Genomic DNA, 24,541 nt, shown 5'->3' with positions numbered 1-24,541 from the left:
CGAACAGCTCTGATTTAGCTCTGGGCTGCTCACAGGTTGGCTCTGCTGCCCATTCAGAGGCTGGCCAGTGGCACCCGGGCTCAGCCCAGCCTATGGGACCTGCCATTGTGGCACTGGCCCCAAAATGAGATAGCCACGTTAGCGGGAAGATAACCCGCCCCTGACTGCTGGACAGGGCTTTGGCGTAAGCAGAGGCCACGACCCTGGGAGCTGTGGGCGCTGCGTGTGATGTGGAGGTGTAGACCCGAGCTCCTTGCAGGTCCCTCGGCCCCCAGGGGAGCAGCAGCGGGGGGACATCAAAACGTGAGTGGCTGCAGAGTGCATGGAGCTGTATGTCGAGTCCTCACAGAGGGATCTTTTTGTTTGATTTATTTCTTATTCTTGGTCATAACCTTTGAGATCTCACCCTGTCATTGCATTTATGTTGGTGTTTTGTTGATTTATTTTGTTCCATTTTCTCCCAGGCCCCCATGTCTTCCCCCTAAGCCACAGAAAATGAGGAGACCTAGGCCTCTCTCAGTCTATAATCATAAACTCTTTAACGGCAATATGGAAACGTTCATTAAGGTACTCGCTGGCTGACAGTAAGAGTTTATGAACGCTGTGAATGTAATGGTGGCTTTCCTGTCCTAACTGCTGGCTGCTTTCCTTCCTTGGCGGGGTCTCTCCAGTCTGCCCTGCACCCAGTTGATGTGGCTAGTGCGCGCTTTGCCTCGGTGACGATTTCTCTCCGTAGCTCTCCTCGCCCCTTGCGCGTTCCTTGCGTTGCCCGTCCCATCCCCGCCTGTGTGCCCTGGGGTGAGGGTGGTGGTGAGGACCCTCGTGGCTGGTGGCCTTTGGCCATGCTGGCTGGCTGTGTGGTGCTCAGCTATCTTGGACGAATGTCCCTGTCGCTGCTTCCACCCATCCTGGGGGGGAAGATTGGCCAGCAAGGACAACCCAGCCCAGCACCCTCAAAGGATCAACAGATTCACCCACCTTCCCTTTTTCTGCACATTTTTGGTGGTCGTCCTCTCCTATGGCTGAGGAGGAAGATAAAATGCCTCATGAGCTCCCAGAAGGAGCCTCCCAGTTGTAAGGACTGGCAGCCTTGTATTGAAATACCATCCACGTGGGTGGCTGCGGGGGAGGGCAGACGTGCTATCCTCATCCTTAAACAAAATATATTAATAATAACTGGCCTGGCTGGCTCATCTTGGTGCCAACTGCCGAGAGGTGGCTGAGGCCCCCTCATACAGCTCGGAGCTCACCGGGGCTCTGATGGCCCCTTCCCACAGCCTGAAGAGGAGAGTTAACCTGCAGGGAGGACGGGTGGGAGCCTCTCCCATGTAGGCCATTACCTCTGACTGTGCCAGGGGAGGAGATGTGGCAGCTTGCACACTGGCTGCGACCCACCCAGCGCTGGGCCCGGGCCCCAGGTCTGGCTTCCAGCCTTGGAGCAAAGTGATTCCTAAATGGCTGCCGAGTGGTCTCCAAACCATTGCTGGTAACGTGTGGCGTGCGGCCTTCATAACTGTGGACCAAAGTATTTTCTTCATTTAAGCTGGGGTGAGCTCAGATGAACTCCATTAATACTAGTGCGGTCCCAATGGAAGGGGGCATTTGGCCCTGCTCATCCCGGGAAATTACCCAGAAGGAGAGATTTGAAGAGAAAAATGAAGAGATGTGGACGTGGGATTCATCCCAAAGGGTATCTCCAGCTGCTGATCTTCTAAAATCCATCACTTTGCTATTGCCTGGCTGCTGGAAGGCTTTCCAAAGGAATCAATGCCATTCCTGTTGCTCAAAGTGTTTAATCCTGTGCTGAAGAAACCTTTAGTGAAAATACTGTAGGAAGCAGTAATGACAAACTGTTGGATTAGGTAAACTAGTAGGCATTGTCCAGCTCTGATTTATTCTCTCAGGCTCCTTTAGTACAACCATAAGCCTAAGGGCAGTGTTTATAAAAAGTGCACTGTCACAACTAATATATGGGCCTGACTGACAAAGCCGGTAATCTCTTTAATACTTGTAATTATTCCTTACTTAAACTGATTTTTAAAAAAATAATGCTCATTAAAGTCCAGTCTGTTCAGCAGCGTGGAGGAGGAATTATCGGCAGTGGAAACCCATCCGAGCGGACAGGTGTCCTGTGCCAGCGGAGGCTCCTTGGGGGACAGTGCTGTGCTGCCGGGGGTGTCCTCGAGGCTGGGGGCCGCACGGTGCCAGGGCTGCAGGTGGCTGCCCAGTCCCCCATGCTGGGATGGCTTTTCCTGAAGCCTTGCCTGTGCCTGGGCAGGGGCTGGCCTTGTCCTCGGGCTCCGAGTGCCACAGATTCAGGGAGGGAAGAAATCCGAGAGGCTCTTTGTGCCGGTCACCGAGGCTCGGGTGCAGCGTGCCAGACGGGGTTTGGGTGGGAGGGTGGACAGCCTGAAGGCCTGGGTTGGACCTTGCTAAGCTGCCATTGCATTTGAGCGTTCATGGCCTCCGAAAGAGATGCTTACCTCTAACTGAACTTATCCTTGCTTAATCTTTTCTTTTTTTCCCGCTCTGCTGCTTTTTTGTGTTCTCAGAGGAAGGAGGAATGCGCGAACAAGAAACCAGGTATTTACTGGAGGCCCGTCTATGAGACGGAGTAAATTAACCAGAGAGATGCAACTGTACTCTACTGGAAAAAACAGCCTGACAAAGGCCCTGAGGAAAATAACTGTCTGCTTAGGCAGTCAGGCACAGCTCATGTTTCCCCTTGAGCTCCTTCTATGAGGGACCTGGAGAGAAGCAGCTTTGAAACAAAAGCCAAAACTCATCGCAGGTTCAGATACAGGCAGTTCATTTCACACACTGTGGTGTTTTGGGGTTTTTTTTTAGCATCTGCTGACAATGGCTCTTTCTTCAGGTGGAAATACTGTTGTAAGCTCTGTTACTGGAAGCTTACTTCATCAGACAGGTATAGCACAAGTTTTATTTTGGCTCAGCATTACACCTTTGAAATGGAATAGCTGTGATCCAGTTGCATCAATCCCCTGTCTCAAGCAGATAGTGAGCAGCTGTCTTTCACATGCTTTAGTGAAAGCTTGTTTTGTGCAAAATTGACTGCACATAGTATATTCAGCACTTTTTTATGACTTGACGTGTGTAATGCCTCCTTTTCTTGCCTGTCCTCTCACTAAACTCAATAGCACTGATCTTCAAATCTCTGTTTTTGCAATCTTTAATGCATTTCCCGTGCTTTGTTATCAATAAACCAGTAATATTTTACTCTTTCCTTTCATGAAGGATTCAGGACAGGCTATTCCACTTGTAGTAGAAAGCTGCATTCGTTACATCAATTTGTACGGTAAGTTGATTCAGTAATATCAACAACAACTTTCTGCCAAGGAAATTAAGTACTTGTAGTTAGCAGTGAAATATAGTAAAGATTCCCACAGCCCTCGCTACATGGGCTCAGGTAATAATTACAATGGTGTTGACTGTGATGTAGCATTGGATGACTGACTTGTTAGCACTTACTCAGGTTAGATTGTTCGCTCAGGCCCCGGGCCAACGGGAGCCCTTTCAACCCTTTGATCTGGGGGGCCTTGATTGGAGAATACGAGCAGAAGTGAATCGTAGCAGGCTGTCTGCTTCTTGCTCTGAGCCTTTCTGGGTGCATTGACTCCTAGTTTCTGCTGTTCTTTACCAGAAAGTACCACGTAACAGTTACAGCAATCTTTTCTAAAACGTTGTTCTTTTCCAGGCCTTCAGCAGCAGGGCATTTTCAGAGTCCCTGGCTCCCAGGTGGAAGTCAACGACATCAAGAATTCATTTGAGAGAGGTGTGTTGCCCGGGTGTGCAGCTGGGACGCCGTGTCCTGGCAGAGATCATTGGCGGGAGTGTCAGTGTGTGCTGGGTGCGTTAGATATTGTGTAAAGCTGGTGCTAAAGGCCTCTCTGCTATGAGACTCGAGGAGGTTTTCTCCCCTTCTCAGTATTGTATCTCCAGCAATAGTGAAAAGTTGCTTAGGGAAAGAGTGTGAGAAGCAAGGGTAGGTGCAGAGACCTCTTCCACAGTCCTTAATTAAGAGCATGAAAGCCTCAGGTGAGAGCCATAAAATAGTTTATTGGGGATCCATTTTCCTCCTTCCTGCAGCAGTTTGTCAAGGGAGGAGCAGCATTGCCACATGTGCCTGGTGGCAGTGTTGGTTGTGGAGCTGGCAGTGATTCTCTTGAGAAAATCATGTTGAAGGTTGGTGAGACATGGGCGGAGCAATCCTGCAGCACCGATGAAGGTGAAGCTGTGAAAGGGACAGTCTGGGGGGGGGGTCGTGGCCTCCCTGGCATTGATCTTTGAGCAGCATCGGAAGGATCAGGGTGAAGGTCGCTAGGCCAGTGAATAAGGCAGTGATGGGATTGTCAAAGGCTGGCAGATTTGCACATCCAATTTAAGAGGAATCAGTATCCAAATCCCTTAGGTTTTGAAAGCCCTTTATAGATTTACAGTGTTATCCAGAACCTTTCATTCTATTCCAGAGGCGTAATTGCATCCTTCAGCCTGTCTTATAAGGCTTTTACCCACCATCGTTTAGATCTGCTCAGCTCTCTGAGCTGTTGCCGTAAGTGCAGAAATGCACTGGGCTGGAAACTCTGAAGGAGAACCGATTAGTAACATCTTCAGGAAAGGTTTAAAATCTCCACAATAAACTGGGGTTTTGTAGGTAGGGCTATAGTATATCTCAGCACAATGCTGTATAATCTTATTAAACTCTCCTCTGGCTGGCAAAATGCTTAGCATTACTGTTGCGCGCACCGGAGGGTTTTCTGAGCTGGGGAAAATTTTAGGTTTCCACCGAGTTAGGAAAAAAGACTTGCTGTGTTAGTCCAACTTGACAGTAATGCTGGAAATAAAAACTCTTGTCTGGGCAGGTGAAGATCCCCTTGCTGATGATCAAAATGAACGTGACATTAATTCGGTGGCTGGAGTCTTGAAGCTGTATTTCCGAGGACTGGAAAACCCCCTCTTTCCTAAGGAAAGGTTTCAAGATTTGATATCTACTATAAGTAAGTACATGGGGCAGCTCTTCTCCAAGAATAGGGTGGGACAAGAGAAGCAATAGACAGGGAGGAAGTACACCTGAGTTTTGCAAATAGCAGCTTATGCCGTAAGAAGGGCTGTAGGTCTGCGATGGAAGTTATTAGGAAAGGGCATCAGGAGTGTGCACTGACAGCACTGGAGGTGAGGGAGAAGTAAAACATCTTACCATGGCTCTTCTAAAATCTTCCTAGCATCATGAGGATCACCAGAAAGGCCTCTCCAAGCTTAGGCCAGTGGGCTGCTCATGCAGCAAGCCCGTATACACATTTGCAGGTTGCATGAGGGGTCGTTAGTTGCTGGAGCAGCGTCGGCTGCTGTCCTGCCTGCTCAGATCTTGGTGGGTAATTGCGGTTCCTGTGCCTGCCTGCCATGTGTCGTGCAGCCGTGGCTCCTGGGATCCAGAGGGGTTTTGCTGCTTTAGCTCAGCATCTTCTACTAAATAGAGCAAAGGTCAGTAACTCTTGGTGACTCGGAAAGCTTCTCCGACTCTTGAGCCTGCAGACTTGGTTTCAACCCCACTTGATCAGCTGTTTTCCACGTGTTTGCTATGTGCGTTTTTTGTCCCAAAGAAAACCAGAAAGTGCATTGGGATATGAGCAGAGGCAGAAGCTGAGGGCTTTTAATCATGAAGGTCTGGGATTGATGTCAGGGAGAGCCTGGTTGCTTCTTGTTCTGTCCTGAATTCTCCCAACTCCACTTGTTCCTCTGCAACTGAAGAAACAGATATCCCAGCTGGGGTTTATTTCACTCAGTACCTTGTAGCGATGACATTTATTTATTGGCAAGTCATGGAAATTACTCCTCTGGGAGAAAGGAAGAAGAGAGAATGAATTTGATGTTTCAGAGATGATGGAGGAGCATGTTGCGCACTTTGGCTACAGGATGACTTTATTTTACAGGAAAGGCATTGAGGTGGTTTGGGGATTCAAGTGTCTCAGTATGTGGGTAGCTTCGGGGGGAGTGACTGGTGAACATGTGCTGAAGCCCTTCGATTGGCTTTCACTGCTCGTGGCTCCTTCCCTGCTTCTTAATGTGTCCAACTGCAAGAGATTTAGTGATGTCAAGAAAGATGATATCTAGAGGGGAGTGATGCAGGGGTGGGCTTGTTCCAGAAGGAGAAGAATGTGCTCTTATTTTTCAAGAACAGTTGTTTTCTATAGTAGCTTTAGGAAATTCACTGTTGCCTTTCAGTTTCAATGTGTAAAACAGCACAGGACACCTGTAACACGGCAAATGAAGCTGTTTCAGCACCAGTTTTGTGCCCCGGACAGGGATTTCTAGCCTGGCTTGCCCCTCTGAGTGGCTTGCAGCAGGCAGAGCGGGGAGCCCAAGAGGGCACACCCCGCTGAGGAGGGGACGGGTGCCCTTCGGTGCCAGGAAATGTCCTCAGTGATGTGGCTTGTGCTTTGAAACCATCCCTAATTAATGCCAATTTGCACAATTTATTAAGCTTTTGGGAGCTTTTAATTGCAAACATCATCTGTTAATTTTCTGGATAGTCTCTTCTCTCTTTATTCTTTTCTCATATTAAAAAGAATCATCTTCCTTGTCATCATCTTTCCTTTCTTTTCCTGCTGCTGTTGCTACCTGTTGATTAAGGGTAGATATTAAATGAATTAAAGTACCTTGCTCCCATTAAAAATCTGACCTTAAGTGCATCTGACTTTCTGCCACACAAACGCAGGCTGTGTAGTAGGTGTTCCAACCTAAACAGATTGAAGAAACCTTTCTTTGAGAGCCACTGCTCAGTAACATGCCATCCTTGGTGTAAAATGTTCTGTCTCATTTTGTAATTATGGCAGAAAGGTTAAAGGCAGCCGAGCGGTTTGGGCTCTCCACCGCAGCGCATCACAAAGCCGCCTCGATTTCCCTTGGCTCCCGGTAAGGTATTCTCAGTGAGTTTTTGGCAGCAGGAGCTGCTGTGCCTGTCACAAGGCCACCAAGTGCCCCTGGAAGCTGCAGAGCCACATTGTTCCTTGCTGCAGGGATGGGGAAGCCGGGCTGGCTGGTGGCAGGAGGGAGACCGGCTTTTCCTTTTGCCTGTGAGAGTTTACATGGAAGCGTTTCTCAAATGCACATGAGAAATGGATGGATAGAAAAGGCACTTTATTTGCCGAGGTTCATTCAGGGGTGTGCCTATATTGTAGAGTGATCGATGATTGCTCCATTAATTCCTCTGAATTACAGCCAGTTTAAACATTTTGCTAAGTGAAAAAATGCAAGTGCTTCGAGACAATTTGTTCCTCTGGGTTTCAGAACAGATATCTATTGTTGTAGGTTTTTATCCATTTTTTATTTATTTGATTTTTTTTAAAATAAATGTCCTCTTAAGTAAAACCAAACTGAAGAAGTACAGAACCCATTAAGCAATGACAGGGGATAAATACATTCCTCAAAAGGAAAAATTTCCAAAATGAACTATTATAAAGATTTCCATCTTTGTACTGAAGCCAAATTTTGCTCAGAATTTTGAACAAATGGCAGCCCAGCTACATGTTGTCAGTGAATTTTATTATGGTTAGCAAGTGCCAAAGTTTGAGCCAGCATAGTAGAGTAAGCATCTCCTCCGTGCGTCTGGGGCTGCCTGCTCTCAGGAGAGCTTTGGTACTCTTTGCCTGCTTCCTGTAAAATAAAAGCCACAATATTAACTATCTACATAATATATTGAGCAGATACTGGCTGAATATGGTGCTGAGCCCCTCAGCAGGTCAGTGCTGGAGCGGGGCTCTTGCAGCTCTGCGGACGAAGGAGGCGGCTGCTCTCTAAGATGGCTTGAAGTCACCCTCCTGCCTGCAGAGAGAAGCTGGTTTCTGGGAGCAGCTCTGGGCTTTGTGACTGCTGTGGGGAGAAGAAGGGAATCTTAAAGTCCTGACTGGAATCGGTGCAGATTAAATTCCTGTTAAGACCAGTGGGAGACTGGAGCAGAAGTGCTCACAAGGACCTGATAGTTAACCCAGAAGAGTAACGTGAATAAAAACTTCATTAAAAATCTGCACTAGAAAACTGAGCAGTGCTCCATTTTCCAGTGCCATATTGACTTGAGCTTTTGAGAAATAGAATAGTTGTTGAGGAATGAACTAAATAACACCTAAACAGTTATTTTAAAAATAAAACCATGGAAATGTCTTTGTTTGCTGTTTACACCGAATCTGAGCGTACGTTTGAGTTCACCCATGGAAGAGCACTATGACCAACTCTCTGCTTGCACCTTAGTGCCCAGTAGTTTCCAATCTGGAAACGGGCTACTGTTTTCCTTGCATAGTGGGCTACTAGATCTGGAACAAGTCCCTCTGGTGCCATGTTGTCTGGTCCTGAGAAGGTTTAAAGATGTGCTTTCTATCCATGTGTTGCAGAAATCGAGAACCCCACCGAGAGAGTGCACCAGATCCAGCAAATCCTCATCACTCTGCCTCGGGCTGTCATCGTTGTCATGAGATATCTTTTTGCTTTCCTTAACCAGTGAGTTGTTGGGTTTTTTTTTTCCTCTTTTACTGAGTTTCTCCTTGCCCTTCTTTTTTTCAGGGCTTCCCTGTCTTTGTTGCACGAGTCCTTTTTGGTATTGCCATGGAGAGTTGTATTTTGCTTCTTCCTCAGCCTTGCCCATCCGTGGCTGTGTGTCTGGGGAGGATGTACAGCTCAGTGATGATTGCTTTCTTGGGTGGTGGGGGTTTGTTGGTGGGAGATTTTTCTAAGTGAACGGAGAAAGTCAGCACTGCACCTCCCCTATGCTTGTGCTTGCAGCTTGTCACAGTACAGCGATGAGAACATGATGGATCCCTACAACCTGGCCATCTGCTTCGGGCCCACTCTGATGCACATTCCAGATGGGCAGGATCCGGTGTCCTGCCAAGCCCATGTCAATGAGGTCATCAAAACCATCATCATTAACCACGAGGGCATCTTCCCCAGCCACAGAGAGCTGGAAGGACCTGTCTATGAGAAGTGCATGACTGGCGGGGAGGAATACTGGTAAGGAGCAGCAACAGGACTTCACTATTTGCAGAACTTCAAGCCAGGTCCCCTTGCTGGGGTTCTCTTCTCTTCATACGTTAAGACTGAACCTGTGACACAGTGCAGAGCTTTGACTTGATTCCTGGCAGACAGGGTTGACCCCAGCTCGCATGAGCATAGGGGAAGAGATCTCAGGAACAGATCCCCCAGAGGATGGGGTGTGAGGAGAGCTGTGGGGAAGTCCAGACTTAATATTCAGGGCAGCCGTGCACAGCACTGGGCTGAATTTGCTCCTCTGCAGGGAAGGGGCATGCCTGTTTGCATTTATTCCTCTTAAATGTTATCAATTAGGTGTGCAAGAGATTTATACTTGATATGCTTGTGTTGTTTAACACTGGTTAAGAATCTTACACCATATCAGGCTGTCTGCGTAGTTCTTAGTTATGATACCTTCATAAAACTAAGAGGACTTTGCACACCTAACCAATTAGTCTCTATTTACTTACATCAGTTTTACTTTTGATTTTAGCCTTGCCAGTTAAAACAGAGTAGGCAGTTCCACTGAGTATTTCTTTCTCATGCTGACTTAGCATTATAAACCTTAGTAAAAACTTCAGGAGAAACTTTTTTCTGGTATGAATATTAATATTTATGAAGATTCTTTCAGCTGCAGATTCACAGAATTGTGTTCAGAGCAAAACAGAATTTTAGGTCAATTCTAATCAAATTCCTCCTAGGCTGGAATTTTTCAGTAAAGTCCCATAGTTCCATCATGATTTGCTAGTTGGATAAAATCCCTTAGCCCAAAGTGAACCTGAACCTTCCAGTTTGTTCTGTTTTGTCAGTGTTAGGAGACGGATGAGTTTGCGTTCGCCGCGGGTGGGATCAGCCGTGTGTGACTGCAGTACATCCTGTCTTTCTGGTGTGCAATCCGCCCTACTTGGTGTACCCGGGGTAGGAAAACTCCATAAACAAACCCCACGTTAGAAGTGTCAGTGATATTACACACTTGTCTGGAGGATGCTGGAATTCTAAACTGGCATTCAGATCTGAGTTTTAACAAACCAGACTTGAACTGATTTGTGTGCAAGTTTCATGCACGTTTCTGAGACCTAATCTTCCCTGACGCTGATCACCTGCCACCATCCTTACTGAAGCAAGCAGAGGATGAAATGCTAAAACTCACTGTGAATGACTCAGTGGAATGTTTTAACTTGGTATCACTTTATATTTGTTTTGCCAAATACGAGTAAGACGCATGAGCAACAGAATAGATGTTCTGGGCCTGAAGATCGTGAGCGTCTGCTGCTCTCAAAGCAAGTTCAGAGATCTGCTGTGATTTAAAATGACCATCTCAGTCCTATGAACATTAAAAACATAACTCTTCCAAGTATCACTGGAGCCAGTATTTCCCTCAACAACTATTGCTGAGTGCCTTAGGGACAGAGTCTCATTCGTTCTTTGAGACCATGGTGTATTTTATTTCAGCGACAGCCCGCACAGTGAGCCAGGCACCATCGATGAAGTTGACCATGACAACGGCACGGAACCACACACCAGCGATGACGGTGAGTGCAGATGTGAGCAGCAGAAAATTGAGTGTGTGTTGGAAGATCTATGTGTGCAGGAATGCAGCGTGCACTTCACTCCTGATCAGAATAGAGGCTGGACTAGTGCCTGGCACTTCAGTGGGGGACAGTGGTTTTCTGTGCTTAATAATGCACATGCATATTAATAAATGTTGCATATAGATTTTCACCATAGGATGTACGTGGACCTTTGCAGCGGTCTGCTTCTGTGGCAGCATACAGGGCTTGGTTTTTTGGAGCTGTTCTGTGAGATTCCATTAATCCCATATATGACTTTTTTTTCCTTTTCCTGGTCATCTGCGCTTACATGCAGCCACGCGACGGTGAGGATGCACTGTGTGAAATGGCTCAGGAGAACATGAGGGGAGGCAGGAGGCTGGCGGGGGGGGACCCACTCTGTTTGCTCCGGGCCCTCGGGTGCTCTGTGAGGAAAGCGGTGCAGGTCAGTGGCCCCGTTGGGGGTGATTTCATGGTGCTGTGGATCATCCCCTATTGAGCAGTCGGCTCCTTGGCAGAAGCGAAGTGCCCCTGTATTCAAGCGAGCTGCAGCCTGGTTTTCCCTGCAGTCAGTTCGGTTTCCTTTGGGGATGAAGCACCCGCCTGCTCGTTTTCGCTGGTGTCGGGCCCCTGGAGCTGCCCAACCCTGGAGGGCGAAGCAGGACGTGCTGTGAGCCAGGACCGTGCGGATGGGTGCAGCCGGGCGTGAATCCCTTCCAACTGGGTGCATCATCCGTGTTTCGTAACACGCTGGAGGAGGCTCAGGTCCAGCGCTTTGTAAGCTCCTGCCTGCCTGCACATCTGTGTAAACCAACTCAGAGCTTTGCATATGGGCGCTCAGTAAAAGCTGTGAAGCTCACGGTGATCATGGGCAGGCATGGAAATGGGGGTGCTGGCAGAGCTGGGCAAGAAGTGTGTTCGCTCCAGGACGAGACACCAAGGCGGGAGGAAGCACTTGTACTTCCTGCACCCCGGAGCCACCAGCACCTCAGCCACGGGGCAAGGCCAGGAGGCCCCATGTCCCCGTTTAATGGCAGGACTTTGCTGTGTGGAAGGGCCCTGGGCAGCTGATGCCTATCCTGCTTTTCTGCTGTTCCTGATGGCTGCTGTTTCCTTCGATGAGTCCTGCCCCACCTTGGGGAGCAGGGGAAGGGTGCAGCTGGGCCGGACGGCTGAGGACCTGCTTTCAGCTACAGACAGGAGCCGACAGGACTAGAAGATGAAGGAGAGCAAGCTGCCATTTAGCCAATTTTATGCTTGTGTGGTCACATTAATGGCTCTGATTGGAGTTTCTGGGTGATTAACTGTGATGCAAGTGTAGAGAAGAGGATTAGCTTTATTTTGTGAATTTACATATTCCTTCTTCCCTGCACCCTCCCTGCTGGGAAACTCAATATTTTATCAGGGCTGTGAAAGCCCTCCTGGTAGCCTCCCCCACTACATTTCATCTGTGTGGATTTTGTCACTGAGCAGAGCAATGGGTCACATCCTGATTGCTGCTGATGCCAAGGCTGTGGTTAGCAATGAGCCAGACGGAGCAGAGCAAGTTTCCATTTTTTAATGAGAACGTGACAGATCTGGAGGAACTGGGTGCATTTGCCCTGTTTAGCTTTGTCATTGCCTGTCTCCCAGTCTCCAGGTGGGGTTTAAAATGATCGGATGTCTCACATAATCAAGGTACATTAACTGCTTGCTGGCTGGCTCCGATAGTGGCCAGAGGCAGCCTGTTTTTTCACCCATCTCTGAGTGAAGTGAGGCGGGGTGCAGTCTGCTCCTGCCAGTGCAGAGAGAAACGCTGTTGCTGCCTTGCAGTCGCTGCAGCGGTTTCTCTGGGATTCAGTGCTCCCAGCTGGAAGCAGATTTGCAGAAGAGCTGGGCTCCTCCACAGGCTCCTCAATGCCTCTTTGGGTGCACCAGCAGCTCCTGCTGTGATGCCCTTGGTCAGTGGCTCAAAGGCTGCTGGTATACTCGTGACGTCCCAAAGTGAAGTCCTGCCTCAGTCCTTTTGAATTTCAGGCCCTGAGCTCCTGATTTGTGAATCCCTGGTGTTTGGTAGAACTTAGAAAAAGCGGTGAGGTAGAGTGCTGGAAGGTCTGCAGATGTGGGGGTGTGGTGCGGAGCAGCTGCCCAACCAGAGCCGCTATCATGGTTTCTATGGGGATCCCCAAAGGGGGATTCATTACTCATCAATAATTCAGGCCAAACTGTCTCCAGGATAAGGAAAGGAAGAGAAGGTAAGCAGGGCTTTGATCACAGCATCTGACACAGCTTAACAAGATCCCAGTCTGGAGGATAATGGGGTTCTGTAACCAAAGAAATCACTTTATAGGTAGAAAATGGGAGTGTGAGTGATGATGCCATATGCACACAGGGAAATTTCAACTACTGCCCATCTGGTTTGTAGCTTTTTGTAATTGATGGTAGTTTGTGAGTCTGTGAGAAATTCCAGGAAGGCTGGAAGAACAAAAAGAATTGATCAGTCTAAAAATAAGATGGTTTGTACTGAGTGTAAGGTGTTCTCGGGAAGCTAGGGCAGCAGTATTACTGCTGCTCTGGTGAGATGTCTACTTCTAGGATTTATTGCGCCTTTGTGATTGTTGAACTAAGCTTTTCTCTATTGGTGCTTCTCCCCTTTGAAGAAGTGGAGCAGATTGAAGCCATAGCGAAGTTTGACTACACTGGACGATCTCCACGAGAGCTCTCCTTTAAGAAAGGGGCCTCGCTCCTCCTGTACCATCGCGCATCAGAAGACTGGTGGGAAGGGAGACACAACGGTGTGGATGGCCTCATACCCCACCAGTACATCGTGGTGCAAGACATGTGAGTAAAGTGGTGTGTGTTGATCCAGGATGTTAAAATCACATAATTATCTGAGCTCCATCTTTTGCCACCTGAAGTACGTGGTCAGGTTTTCCCAGGTTTAATGACTTTGGTGAGAAATCTGGACCTGTTCACATCTGCCTCTCCATGTACTGGCTCAGGTTGTTTCTTGTTCAAGCTGGTAAAGCCAAGCACTAAATACTGTACTTCAGTGTGCTGAACCCCAGCTATCATTGACTTCTCAAGACAGCATGAGCCAGGCTTAATATTGGCCCTGACTGCTCTGTACATTGCTCTGGCGTTGCTGAGTGCCCGCCTGGCTGTAGGCAGATCCCAGGGTCCTTCGCAGATGCTACTTCTCTTACAAGTGCTGTACCTGGGTTCACTGAAGTGGCAGCTGCAGCGCAGGGGGATATGGACACGTGATGTTCCCTCTTTCCAAACTCCAGGTACTGTCTGAAGTGGTGGCCTTGGTCCTGCCCTTTGTTAACGAAGTCTGGGGCTGCTCAGATCCAGGTTGTGGCTGGGCTCTAGCCAATCTGCTGGGGCAGAGCCCTGTTACTGGTGGGGTTTCCTTTCCCTAGGGATGATGCGTTCTCTGACAGCCTCAGCCAGAAGGCGGACAGCGAGGCAAGCAGCGGACCGCTGCTGGACGATAAAGCCTCCTCCAAGAACGACATCCAGTCTCCGACAGATCATATTGTGGACTATGGCTTTGGTGGAGTGATGGGCCGGTAAGGAAACTCCTGTTTTCCCGTGAACACGGAGGTGGTCACTGTCACACACGGGGAGAGTCGGTGTGTGGTGTAGGGCAAGACAGAAGGGAAGGCTCCAGTAAGCACTGCAGAATAATATAAGCATGGAGGGGGTTTTCACGTGCATTTCTAATGTAGATCTTAACAAACAAAGAAGGCGCAATGCTGTCCCTTTCTCGGCACTGGCTAAAATGTCTGTCTGCCTTCTTGCCTTAGTCTTCTGAAGCTGAAAGGCTCGAGTTTGGTTTGATCTGAACTCTCAGAGCTGAGCAATTGTCTTACAGCATGCAACCAGACGCTTTTGACCTGATGGACGGTGACCTAGTCTTGTGATGGATTCTTTGCAGAGTGAGATTGAGGTCTGACGGTGCAGCTATCCCTCGCCGTCGAAGCGGGGGGGACACCCACAGCCCGCCCCGAGGGATGGGTCCTGGCATAGACACTCCTCCTCGAGCAGCGGCCTGCCCTAGCAGCCCCCACAAAATACCTCTTAACAGGGGCAGGATTGAGAGTCCTGAAAAGCGCAGAATGGCGACATTCGGCAGCGCAGGCAGCATCAATTTCCCAGACAGGAAGGCCTTGTCTGATGGCCACCCGCTGAGATCGACCTGTGGATCGACTAGACACAGTAGTCTCGGAGATCAGAAATCTCTAGAAGCAGAAGCGCTTGCCGAGGTAAGAGGGTTGTGAAGTGGCTCTCAGTGCCCAGGGATCGAGAGGCTAAAATAAAAACCCCTTGGGTAGCCCCGCAGAGCCCCTTCCATCTCAGTGTACTTTAGAACTGCAGTGCTGTTGTAGCTGCGATGGTTTAAAGATGAAAATGAGCAGCCAACAGTTTGCCTGCTTTTCCAACTGTATCGGTTGGTCTAATGAAAGATACTGCCTCCTTCCACAAACCTTGTTTCTTCCAAACAATAGACAGAAATGTTCGATCCACCACCAAAATGCACTGGCAGCTCTTCCCTCCCCGCAGGCAGGGAAGAGCATTATCTTCATCTGTTGCTCCATAAGGAGCTTAGATGGAGAAAACTGGATTTGCCAAATCAGAATTTGATGCTCAGTGTTTGGAGAAAAGGCTTCAGGATTTTGTGACTGGCTGTCTGTAGCTGGGCCGTTGGATCATTAGTGTAATCCCCATATGACACCTCCAGCCACACATCGGCATCACGCCAGCCCGTTGGTTCCACGGTGTTCCCTCCCACGCAGCCTGTGAGTCTCCTCTCCCTGCCACTGGCAGGAGCCCCCGGCTGCGTATCCATCAGGTTCTACCAAACCCATTAACATCTTGGAGAGTGGTCCCTTCATGGGGCGGGCTGCAGAATTCTCCAGCCTCTCAGCGTCCGTGTGGTTCAGGCACGGTCCCCGCCAACACGTCCCAGCGCCCGTGGGTTGGCCTGGGAGCGTTGTGGACAGGCTGCTGGGCGTGCCCCCTGCTCAGCAGTTTCCCTGCGGTTTGCTTCAGGCCATGCTCTAGCGGGAGCAGCAGCTGTGGGACAGAGGGGGCAGCTGATGGGGAGTCTGTTGCCCACTGCCCCACAGCGGCTCCTCTGCCGCAGGCTTTGGCAGGCCTGTTTGTGTAGAATCGTCTGCTTTCCGTGGGATAATTAATGACTGCGGAAAGGAAGAACTCTCACTGTCCTGTTTGCTTTTCCACCAGCCACGCTCCTTGTTCTCTTGCTCTGCAGCACGCTACCCGGCTTCTCTGTCCATCAAGAGCTTGCCTTTGGTGTGATCACTGTACAAAGCTACAGTCACAGCATGTGCCCAGAGCGGTGGCTTGAGCTGGGCACCACGTCCCCCTTGGGACAGGATAAGAGCCTGCATGATGTCCCCGGGCTGGGCGGCTGGGCAGCAGCCTGGCACCCCGCAGGGTACCCGGGAACGCGGGGCAGCACAGGGCTGAGGGGACTGGGAGCCTCCAGAGGGATGGGTGAACACTGAGGGTGGAGCATGACATGCACAATTCTCTTGGGTTTTGGGTTGTTTTCTTAAACCTTGAAAAAGATTCTCGCTCAGCTGATGTAAATAAATACTTACCTTGAAGTCTGTAGGACTGCTGGACTTAGTAGACCTGAGGCTTAGCTCTGGGAGAATATTTTCACTCATTATCTGAACAGCTTAATAGAATTAATTGGAGCTAACTTGAGAATTATTTCCCTTCTGCTGATCCTCTGAATATTATCTGAGGCTCACTGGGTGTTTTGTATGCATTATAAAATTAAGGACTTGTCTACACAAGGACAGGGAGGAGAGTTAACTAGAGCTACTTTTTAAACAGTGGATTTGGTTGCCTTAAATCACTTTTCAGATGGTCTCTTTCTGAGTTAGTAGCCTTAATTCAGTTAAGGTGGGTTTAAGTGAACAAGCCAGGGCCTCTCTGTTTCTGAGTGAGACTATCAGTGCTACAGTTGTAGGCAATTTAGCTAATTTCCTTTAAATGGGCACTTCTAGTTGAACCTGGTTCAGGTTCTGGAGGATCTCCACGGCCGGAGCCATGCAGGCCATGCCTAGGAGACACAACCCGAGGCGGGTGGGTGGTGAGGGGCTGGGGCCGGTCTCACCTCGGCCGCCTCCCCATGTGCAGGGAGAGGCCTCGTTGCTGCCTCTCTCCTGCTTACGGCGAGCTGCCATGGTGCTGCTTGCTCCACGTGCGTCCCTGCGCGTTTCTGCCCCAGACGTGCATCGCCCTGTAGCATGGGGACAGCAGAGGTCCTGAACATCTGACAGAGGCAGCAGGGCCTCCTTTTTTTGGGGGAAAACCAGCCTCAGTGCTTGGGGGGGAGTGTGGAGATGCCCCGTCTCATTGGAGATGTGGACAGGCTGGTGTTCACCCCATCAGTCATGGTGCTTGGGGTTTGCTCCCTTTGGAGCTGGCAACCAAACTCCTGCTGACGTGGGAGACAGGGAGCATGTTTGTGCAGCCAGAGTTTGGGCTTTACATCTTCTCCCAAAGCTCCTGCTTTGCCTGGAGGCTTTCTCTTAGGTCAGACCCCTGCCATGCAGACACACATGCCAGGACGGGGGAGCATCTCCACGGGGTAGGGTGCAGGAGAGGGGGTGATGCTGCGGCACAGTGCTGACATCCCTTTGTTGGTGGCATTCGCAGGACATCGAGAAGACCATGAGCACGGCGCTGAACGAGCTGCGGGAGCTGGAGAGGCAGAACACGGCGAAGCAGGCCCCCGACGTGGTCCTGGACACGCTGGAGCCCATGAAGAACCCCCCAATGGGCGCCACCAACTCAGAACCCGCCAGCCCCCTCCACACCATCCTGATCCGGGACCCCGATGCTGCCATGAGGCGCAGCAGCAGCTCCACCACGGAGATGATGACCACCTTCAAGCCAGCCCTGTCAGCTCGGCTGGCCGGGGCTCAGCTGCGGCCGCCGCCGATGCGGCCAGTGCGGCCGGTGGTGCAGCACCGCTCCAGCAGCAGCAGCAGCTCGGGGGTGGGCAGCCCCGCCGTCACCCCCACCGAGAAGCTCTTCCCCAGCAGCTCGGCGGATAAATCAGGCACCATGTAGGCTGGGGCGTGGGGACTGCGGCGGGGAGAGCCAGCGCCCGGATGGTGGGAGCGGGACCGGTGGCTCGGCCAAGCGGGAGGTCAGAACCGTGCTTGAGAGGAACCTCTCCAAAAGGGGAACAAGTGCGTCGCCCAGGCTCGATGGTTGATTGTACATACGTGTGTGTGTGTGTATTATGTACATACGTGTGCACACACACCCCCATCCCTGCAGAAACTCTTCCCAAGCTTGCAGTCCTACGGCAGGAGGAGATGGCGAGTCTACGTGTTGGCACTGGAGAATACATGCTATATGTAGAAGTATATATTAAAAAAAAAAGCGTACAGAATTCGGTGACTTTTTTAAAAAAAGTAGATTTACCTCAGAAACTGGCTCTGAAATGTCCTCTCTAGAGATGTTGGGTTGATTTGGGGTTTTTTCCAGGCTATTTGTGTGCGTGTTGTGCGTGGAAGTACGTAGCAGCTGTGCGTTGAGCAATACAAGGCCAATCCTGGAATTTATTTTCTGCACCTCTTGGCATTTAAAAAAAAAAGGGGGTGGGGGGGAGATACAGAGGGTTTTGTTCGGTGCTGGCCTGTGGAAAAGAGCTGGAAATTCACGAATGCCGGGGTATGCCAGGCCGGCTGGAGTGTATTTTCAAGCCAAATCCCAAGACGCCTTGGCCTGCGCCATGATGCCCCAGCCGGCGGCACCCGGCAGGAGCGGGGACAGAGAGCCAGGGGTGCCCCGTCGGCTTCGCATGGGGAGGAGGATGCTGCTGCTGCACGGGCACGGCACTGCCTGGCCTGCACTGCCGGGGCCACAGAACTCGGATTTTCTTCAAGATTTCAGAATGAACAAGGACTAGTGACAAACCTGTGGTAAAGCATAAATAGAGTAACTTACAGTTTTGAGATGCTTCATTTCCCTTTCCCCACACACTTCTTTTTATTTTATTTTTTTTTTTAAAAACTAATGGTATCTCGACAGATGGGACTGAACAGACGAGGAGGCTTTGGTACAACAACATTCCTTTATTTGAAGTTGCACAGCAGTACATGAGAGTCTTGATTCAGACTGCGTCTTCTTGCATGAAAAGCATGAGCCATATTTGACCATATCAGATGCGGAACCGATCTGATGGGGTGATATTTTGCACTTTCTGTACTGTACTATATAATACAACAGTTTGAGTTTATGCAAAAGAATCTACATTTTGTTTTCCCTCTGAACATTTAGCCCAGAGAAAAAATATGCAGAAAGAGCTGGGGATTGCATGGTACTTCAATAATCAAGTCTCTTCTGTCAGCGCTGAATTCAAGACACTCTGTGCTTCTCCTGCAGTTTTTTTCTTCTTGCGCAGATTTCCATGCACTGACCCGTGGTTTTATTTGGTCCCTTCCACATGATCACGTAGAACCCTGGCGTGAAACGGGCTGTTGTCAGTCTCTCAGCTGCACAGCAAAGCCGCGCTCGTGGCTCCTTAATGTTCACCCTTTCACCCGCGCTCCCCGATTTCTGCTGTTCTCTCTGTCCTTGGACAAAGCAGCCCGCCAGCCCTCCTGCCTCATCCAGCAGCCACCTGCCCCTGCTCACAGCTTTTGTTTTGTTCTCCCCTTCATCCCCCTCTTCCCTCCAGCCCCGCTGCAGCCCCCAGCTCGCCGGTGGCCGGCGGGGCAGCCCTGCTTCCAGAAGGCAGCGGACAGCTGAGCCTGGGGTGCTGCCGCAGCTCCCCCCTGGGCTGGGGAGCTCGCCCCAGTGCCTGCCAACCACCCTGGGCATCGCCGCAGCCCCGGCCGTCACGCCCGTGCCCCCTGCACAAGCATGTGTGTCCCTCCCACACCCCGCTCCTGCCCCTGCCGGGCTCTGTACATAGCGCTGTACTCGCTGGAACGCTGGAAAGTAACTGTTAACATGTAAACTGTACAAAAAATAGGCTAAGATTAGATGAAAGCCAATGCCACTCACCAAATCTTTGCACTTAGTAGGTAGCTCAATGTAAAAATGAAACCCAATAATAATAATAAAAAAAATAAAAAAACAAAGCCGCAAAGCTAACCTTTCAGTGTACAGTGGGAGAGAAGTACTGTATGTAGTGATTCTGTCGTTGTTCCTCCGTATAATGCTGTAAGGGGAAATGGTATTTATGTACTTTGTCTCTTAACATTGTTGACATTTGTAATTACCACAATTGGTTCATATTGTTGTTTATTTTTCTTCATAATTTTTCCCCCCTTTCCTAGCTTAGGCTAACCCTGAGGTCAATGCCTCTGTCGTTACGGGCAGCAGATGTTCAAACAGTCTGTCAGTCTGGTCTAGTAATGAACCAGCAAATGGGCTTTTAGGGGGAGGGAGGAAACTCATTTGGCACGAGCGCTGTGTATTCGTTGCCAGTAATTATTGTTATTTTTTCCATTTAGTTCCTGGAGAACATTCACTTTGCCAGTCTTCTGTTTTTTTTATATACTTTCAAAGATGACTTGATAGCAAAACCATGTTTATTAGGGTTATTTTTTTTTCCCTCCCTTCTTACTTTTGAAGATACGGTACAAGTTCCAGTGTCTTTCTGTTAAATTATTGCCTTTTGTTTTCCTTTGTTTTGTTTTGTTGTGGGTTTTTAATACAATTGTTTTCTTATCTTTAAGTGCCTTTTTGAGCACCAGAACAAATGCTTGGAGTTAGTGTCCTAGGAGCTGTACACATCATGATTTCCTTTGTACAGTTGCGTTGTGCTGGGGGTGATTGCTTTTAAAGTCCTTTTTAATTTTTTTTTTTAAAGGAAAGAAAACCAAGACGTTTTGTTGAAGAATAAACTACCCCTTTTTAATATGGTATTCAAATTGTAGTTTTAACTACTGTAAATTTAAGGGAAGAAATGTATTTTTCTGTAAGCTAACTTGGCACAAAATTGAAACACGTACGTTGTAGGAGTATCATAACTGGAACCTGCTCATGTTTTATGAGTAACTTTACCCTGATCCTCGATACCTCTCTAAAGGCGCAAAGACTGTAGGCTTCAGAGAGTTCACAGAGCTTTCACTGTGACGACTTCTGGCCGAGTAGCTGACGTGAGCGGGAGGTGGGAGCACCCTCCCGAGGGGCCCCGCTCCTGCCTCCCCCTGCCCCGCCGGGCCCAAGGGACCAGCACAGCCCCAACTCGGGGACGTGCCAGCCAAGGGGGCCTCTTCACGGAGCAGTCATTTCTCTGCTGTGCAGAGCGAGTGCCGACCTCCGGCTTGGCTCCTGCAGACCCTGCCGGGTAGCCGTGGGCCTGCCCCATCCTGTCCCGCAGGGCCATGGCCACCCTGGGGAGGGGCAGCTTGGTGCTTGCCCACCCTCCCCGGGGCTCGGCATCGCCTTCAATGGTGCAGACTCAAAAGCAACGGCACCCACGGCGGGCTCTTCTCTGTACAGACTTCAGCAACGCGCGCAAGTGTGTCGGTCCCCGGGGTGGTGATGACAGTGCACTTTCTTCCTTAGGCTGAAGTACTCCTGGTAGGTCATTTTTGTAAACCCTGGACTGTGTTATTTAACTAGCAGTGTTGTGGTTTTCACGGTGCGGCAGTAGATGTCCTGAGTCTGATCTGCTTCCGAGGGGCTGGGCTGCGTAGGCTGGTGGGGATGGGTTTGGTTACGCCGGGAAGCCGTAGGAAACCGCTGGCTGGCTGCCCTCTGTAACGGTCGTCCTCCTCCTCCGGTGTTGTCTCTGTAACGTATGGTGAGATGCCGTTCAGCTAGAGTGTCTGAGTGGGTCCTCTGTCATGTGTGCTGATGATGCCATGTAGATGAAGCCACTGGTTGGGTGTGGACTCATCCCGTTGAATAAAACTGCTTAACTTTTCTCAAAAACACCGGCTGGAGTTTGAGAATATTTGCTGCCTCCGGGAGCCGCGTGGGCCAGCACTCCTGCCTGCACCCCTGCCTGCACTTGTGCCTACACCCGTGCTTGCAGATTCCCCTCCTTGTGCCCCGTGTCCCCGGTTAGAGGCGGTGGCCAGGGTCCCCCATGCAGCAGCCCTGCGGCACCATCCCTGTGCTGGCAGGCGGCCGTGGTGCCGTTGGCTGCGTCTCCTGGCCACTGCTCCCCTGTAGCTGCGAGCCAGGCCCGCAGTTGCTCGCCGTGGCTGACATTGTTCGCTGTGTTTGTTTAGATGAACTGCTGAGAGCACAGATGGGCTCTTTCCTCTCAGCCCTGGGCATATGGTGAAAATACGCAGGGAAGAGAGATGTAGGCCAATAAAAAAAAAAACCAACAACAACCACCGCCTCCAAGAGGGTGCAAATTTGCCCATTTCCACTGGTGTGGGAGGACCTGTGCTGAACTACACCAGCCAAGATGTACCCCACGTTTCAGAGGTGTCGTTTCTTCTTCTAAATGTTAGTTGAAATGCATTTAGGTAAAAAAAGGGAGTGTTCTTCCCTTTTATTTTGAACAAACCTTTGCCTTGAAGCTCACTGCCCTGAAACCGCAGTAGTTAAAGGCTGAGGAAGGGGCTGTGCGGATGTGTTGGTTCCTCGGGGGGCGAGGGCTGGTGGGGAAGGGCTGCTCTGTGCTCCCCCAGCCCCTGGTGCAGGAACCACCTCCAGCCCTTGGTGCCTGCACCCATCTTCAGGCGATTCAATCCCTTTGCAGACCTGTGCAGGAGTGTTAGGTCAGCGTTGCTCTCAGAACAGAGGGCTGCTTTGGCAGTGAAGCACTGAAGGAGTACGCTTGCTTTTATTTTTGAAGTCTGATTACACAGACGTTAGTTATCCCAGAAGGGGCAAACGGGGGTTGCAAACAGGACAAGAGGGATTATCTCCTTCCAAAGGGAAGGCTCCAGGGGACTCAGGGGGCTGCGCAAGCTGAGGAGATGAACAAAGGTCCTCCTGCGGCAGCAGCAGATCCCCGTCCGGCACCACGGCCTTCGGGACTGGCCTGGTACTGGCTTTTAAAGGATTAACTTGAGCCAACTAAGTGGATATGAAAAGCATGGCGAGCACAGGAGGACATCGTCCATCGCAGCCCGTTGCACACCCGGCATGGCACGGCTGGCATCCACCTGGGTCATCCAGCACCGGTCACCACCTCGCCAGTGGTCCCCAGCCACGCTGTGTCACTCCTGCCCCAGGGCTCTGCGCTTCAGGGCAGCACCTCGTGGCACGGGGGCTTTAACCCATGGGATTTGTTACCAGATAAAGTAAAGCAACATAATTAAACAGTTTTCCTAACGCACAGGTGCTGCTGGTGTCATCGGCAGGTTTGTCCCGTGCCCAAATTATCCTTTTGCTGGGTTCTCTCTGGGTTGAGAAGGTCCCCACAGTAACGCTGGTACTTAATGAGCCAAATGACACCTTTGTTGGAGACTAAATATCAACATTATCAGTAAATTAATAATTGATTTCCAGTCAAAAGTCCCACCACTCCTAATTAATACAGGCACATGATAAGCTATTTATCCCCTCTTTTCCTGACAACAAATCTTTTAGTGCCATAACTGCAATATTAAATGGGCAGTGGGACCTGTGTCCTTTGTCACTTGACCCTGTGTCAGGAGGTGACCTCTGAGGATAGAGACGTGCTGCCACCTCGGCACCAAACAGCATGTTCCATGCTGGGAAACTGTATTTGTAATGAAAAATAAAGGGTAACAGCCCTAAAGCTAGCTCAGGAGAGAATCCATGTGGTAGGATATAGCTCTGCCTCATTACCCCTAGGGTGGCCATCTCAACCCGATTCTGGCTAAACTTTGAATAGAAAAGGTTATAAATTTGACAGGAGGGAGAGGGAAAGGCAACACCCCGCGCTGGCAGCAGCAGGACATTGCTTCTCCAGCCTGGAAGAAGCTTCAGAGCTTGTTTTATTTATCTGCTTGGAAACCTGCGGAATCCAGACTAAATACCTGGAAGAAGATGACTTTGCAGAGGGCATCTGCTTACAGCTGGAATGACAAGAACACACAGAAGGAAAAAACTCCACACAAAACAGCAGCTGCAGAGGCTTCTTGTTTGCAGTGACAGGGCTGGGGGTGAGGCTGGTCTGGCCGAGCCCTGCAGGGTGAGCTGGCTGTCATGTGCGTGCTTCTGGGGAGGAGGGGAGAGGACACCTTAAAGCGCTGGGCATGATGCTTTGGAAGAGGGAAATGAGGCACTTTCTGAACAACACGGGTTGTACCAGTCCTGGGGCATTGCCCAGTTGTCACGCCCAGCTGTTTCTGCTGCCACCGCTGCGCAGTGGCATGGCAAACCCGCACCATTTGCCTTTTCAGAGCTATTCTGAGTTCTTGCTCATCGCTGCCATTTGTGTTGCCTGATGCTATGGCTCCAAGGTCTTCAGTTCCTGGACCAAGGGTATAGGCAGCTTTATAAACTTACTTTTGATACGGCTGCGTTGGAGTAACAAACCTGCTGCAGCGGTGGGGCTCACCGCCTTACCCAGAGCTGCGGGTGCAGCGCTGGCAGCTGGGCTCGCTTCTGGGGCTGACCCTGCTGCAGTTACTGCTCGAGCAGCCACCGGCCCGGCCGCAATCCCTCGGCCACTGCAGCACCGTGAGGAGCACCTGGCTGCCTCGGCGTTACACCGCCATCAGGGGAGCCGTGAGTCATTTATTTATTTAGCCTGTGGATTTCCTTGCACGTATGTCTTGTAGGGCTTCACTCAAGCGTGCTGCCAGGGAGACATGAGCTCGGGTGATGAGTGGCTATGAATATTTAACGTCATCCCATCCGTGTACATTCTTAATTCAGTCCTTGTTACCACTCTTCCTGATTGATTGCCACTTTGCTGACCTCTGCATCGCGTGCTGCTGCAGACACGTTTCAGCCTTCATCAGCTGAGACCATCTCCACTGCGGCTCAGGGAGCAGCAGGGTGGGGGAGAGTCACCCCAAAGCTGGCAA

At 50.2% G+C, this 24,541-nt stretch overlaps 1 protein-coding gene across 4 annotated transcripts in view; it reads left to right on the top strand.

Moving 5' to 3' along the window:
* SRGAP3 (SLIT-ROBO Rho GTPase activating protein 3) overlaps positions 1-21,512 on the top strand; it is a 125,476-nt gene extending 103,964 nt beyond the window's left edge. Inside the window, exons 12-22 of one of the 4 annotated variants that reach the window (XM_074836111.1) lie at positions 2,553-2,583; positions 3,256-3,316; positions 3,716-3,793; positions 4,881-5,015; positions 8,403-8,508; positions 8,791-9,018; positions 10,489-10,568; positions 13,226-13,406; positions 13,991-14,140; positions 14,509-14,836; positions 17,268-21,512. In XM_074836111.1, the coding sequence (XP_074692212.1) occupies positions 2,553-2,583; positions 3,256-3,316; positions 3,716-3,793; positions 4,881-5,015; positions 8,403-8,508; positions 8,791-9,018; positions 10,489-10,568; positions 13,226-13,406; positions 13,991-14,140; positions 14,509-14,836; positions 17,268-17,684 (1,795 nt within the window). In that variant the 3' untranslated portion in view covers positions 17,685-21,512. Of the gene's footprint in view, positions 1-464; positions 568-2,552; positions 2,584-3,255; positions 3,317-3,715; positions 3,794-4,880; positions 5,016-8,402; positions 8,509-8,790; positions 9,019-10,488; positions 10,569-13,225; positions 13,407-13,990; positions 14,141-14,508; positions 14,837-17,267 lie in introns of those variants that run through there. The other 3 variants (XM_074836110.1, XM_074836112.1, XR_012624704.1) reach the window with 3 other exon arrangements.
* Positions 21,513-24,541: the final 3,029 nt, after the last annotated feature.

Source organism: Strix aluco, chromosome 11, assembly GCF_031877795.1.
Source record: "Strix aluco isolate bStrAlu1 chromosome 11, bStrAlu1.hap1, whole genome shotgun sequence".
NCBI lineage: Eukaryota > Metazoa > Chordata > Aves > Strigiformes > Strigidae > Strix > Strix aluco.
Note: the sequence above shows the minus strand (reverse complement) of the source record. Positions and strands in the feature narration are given on the sequence as shown.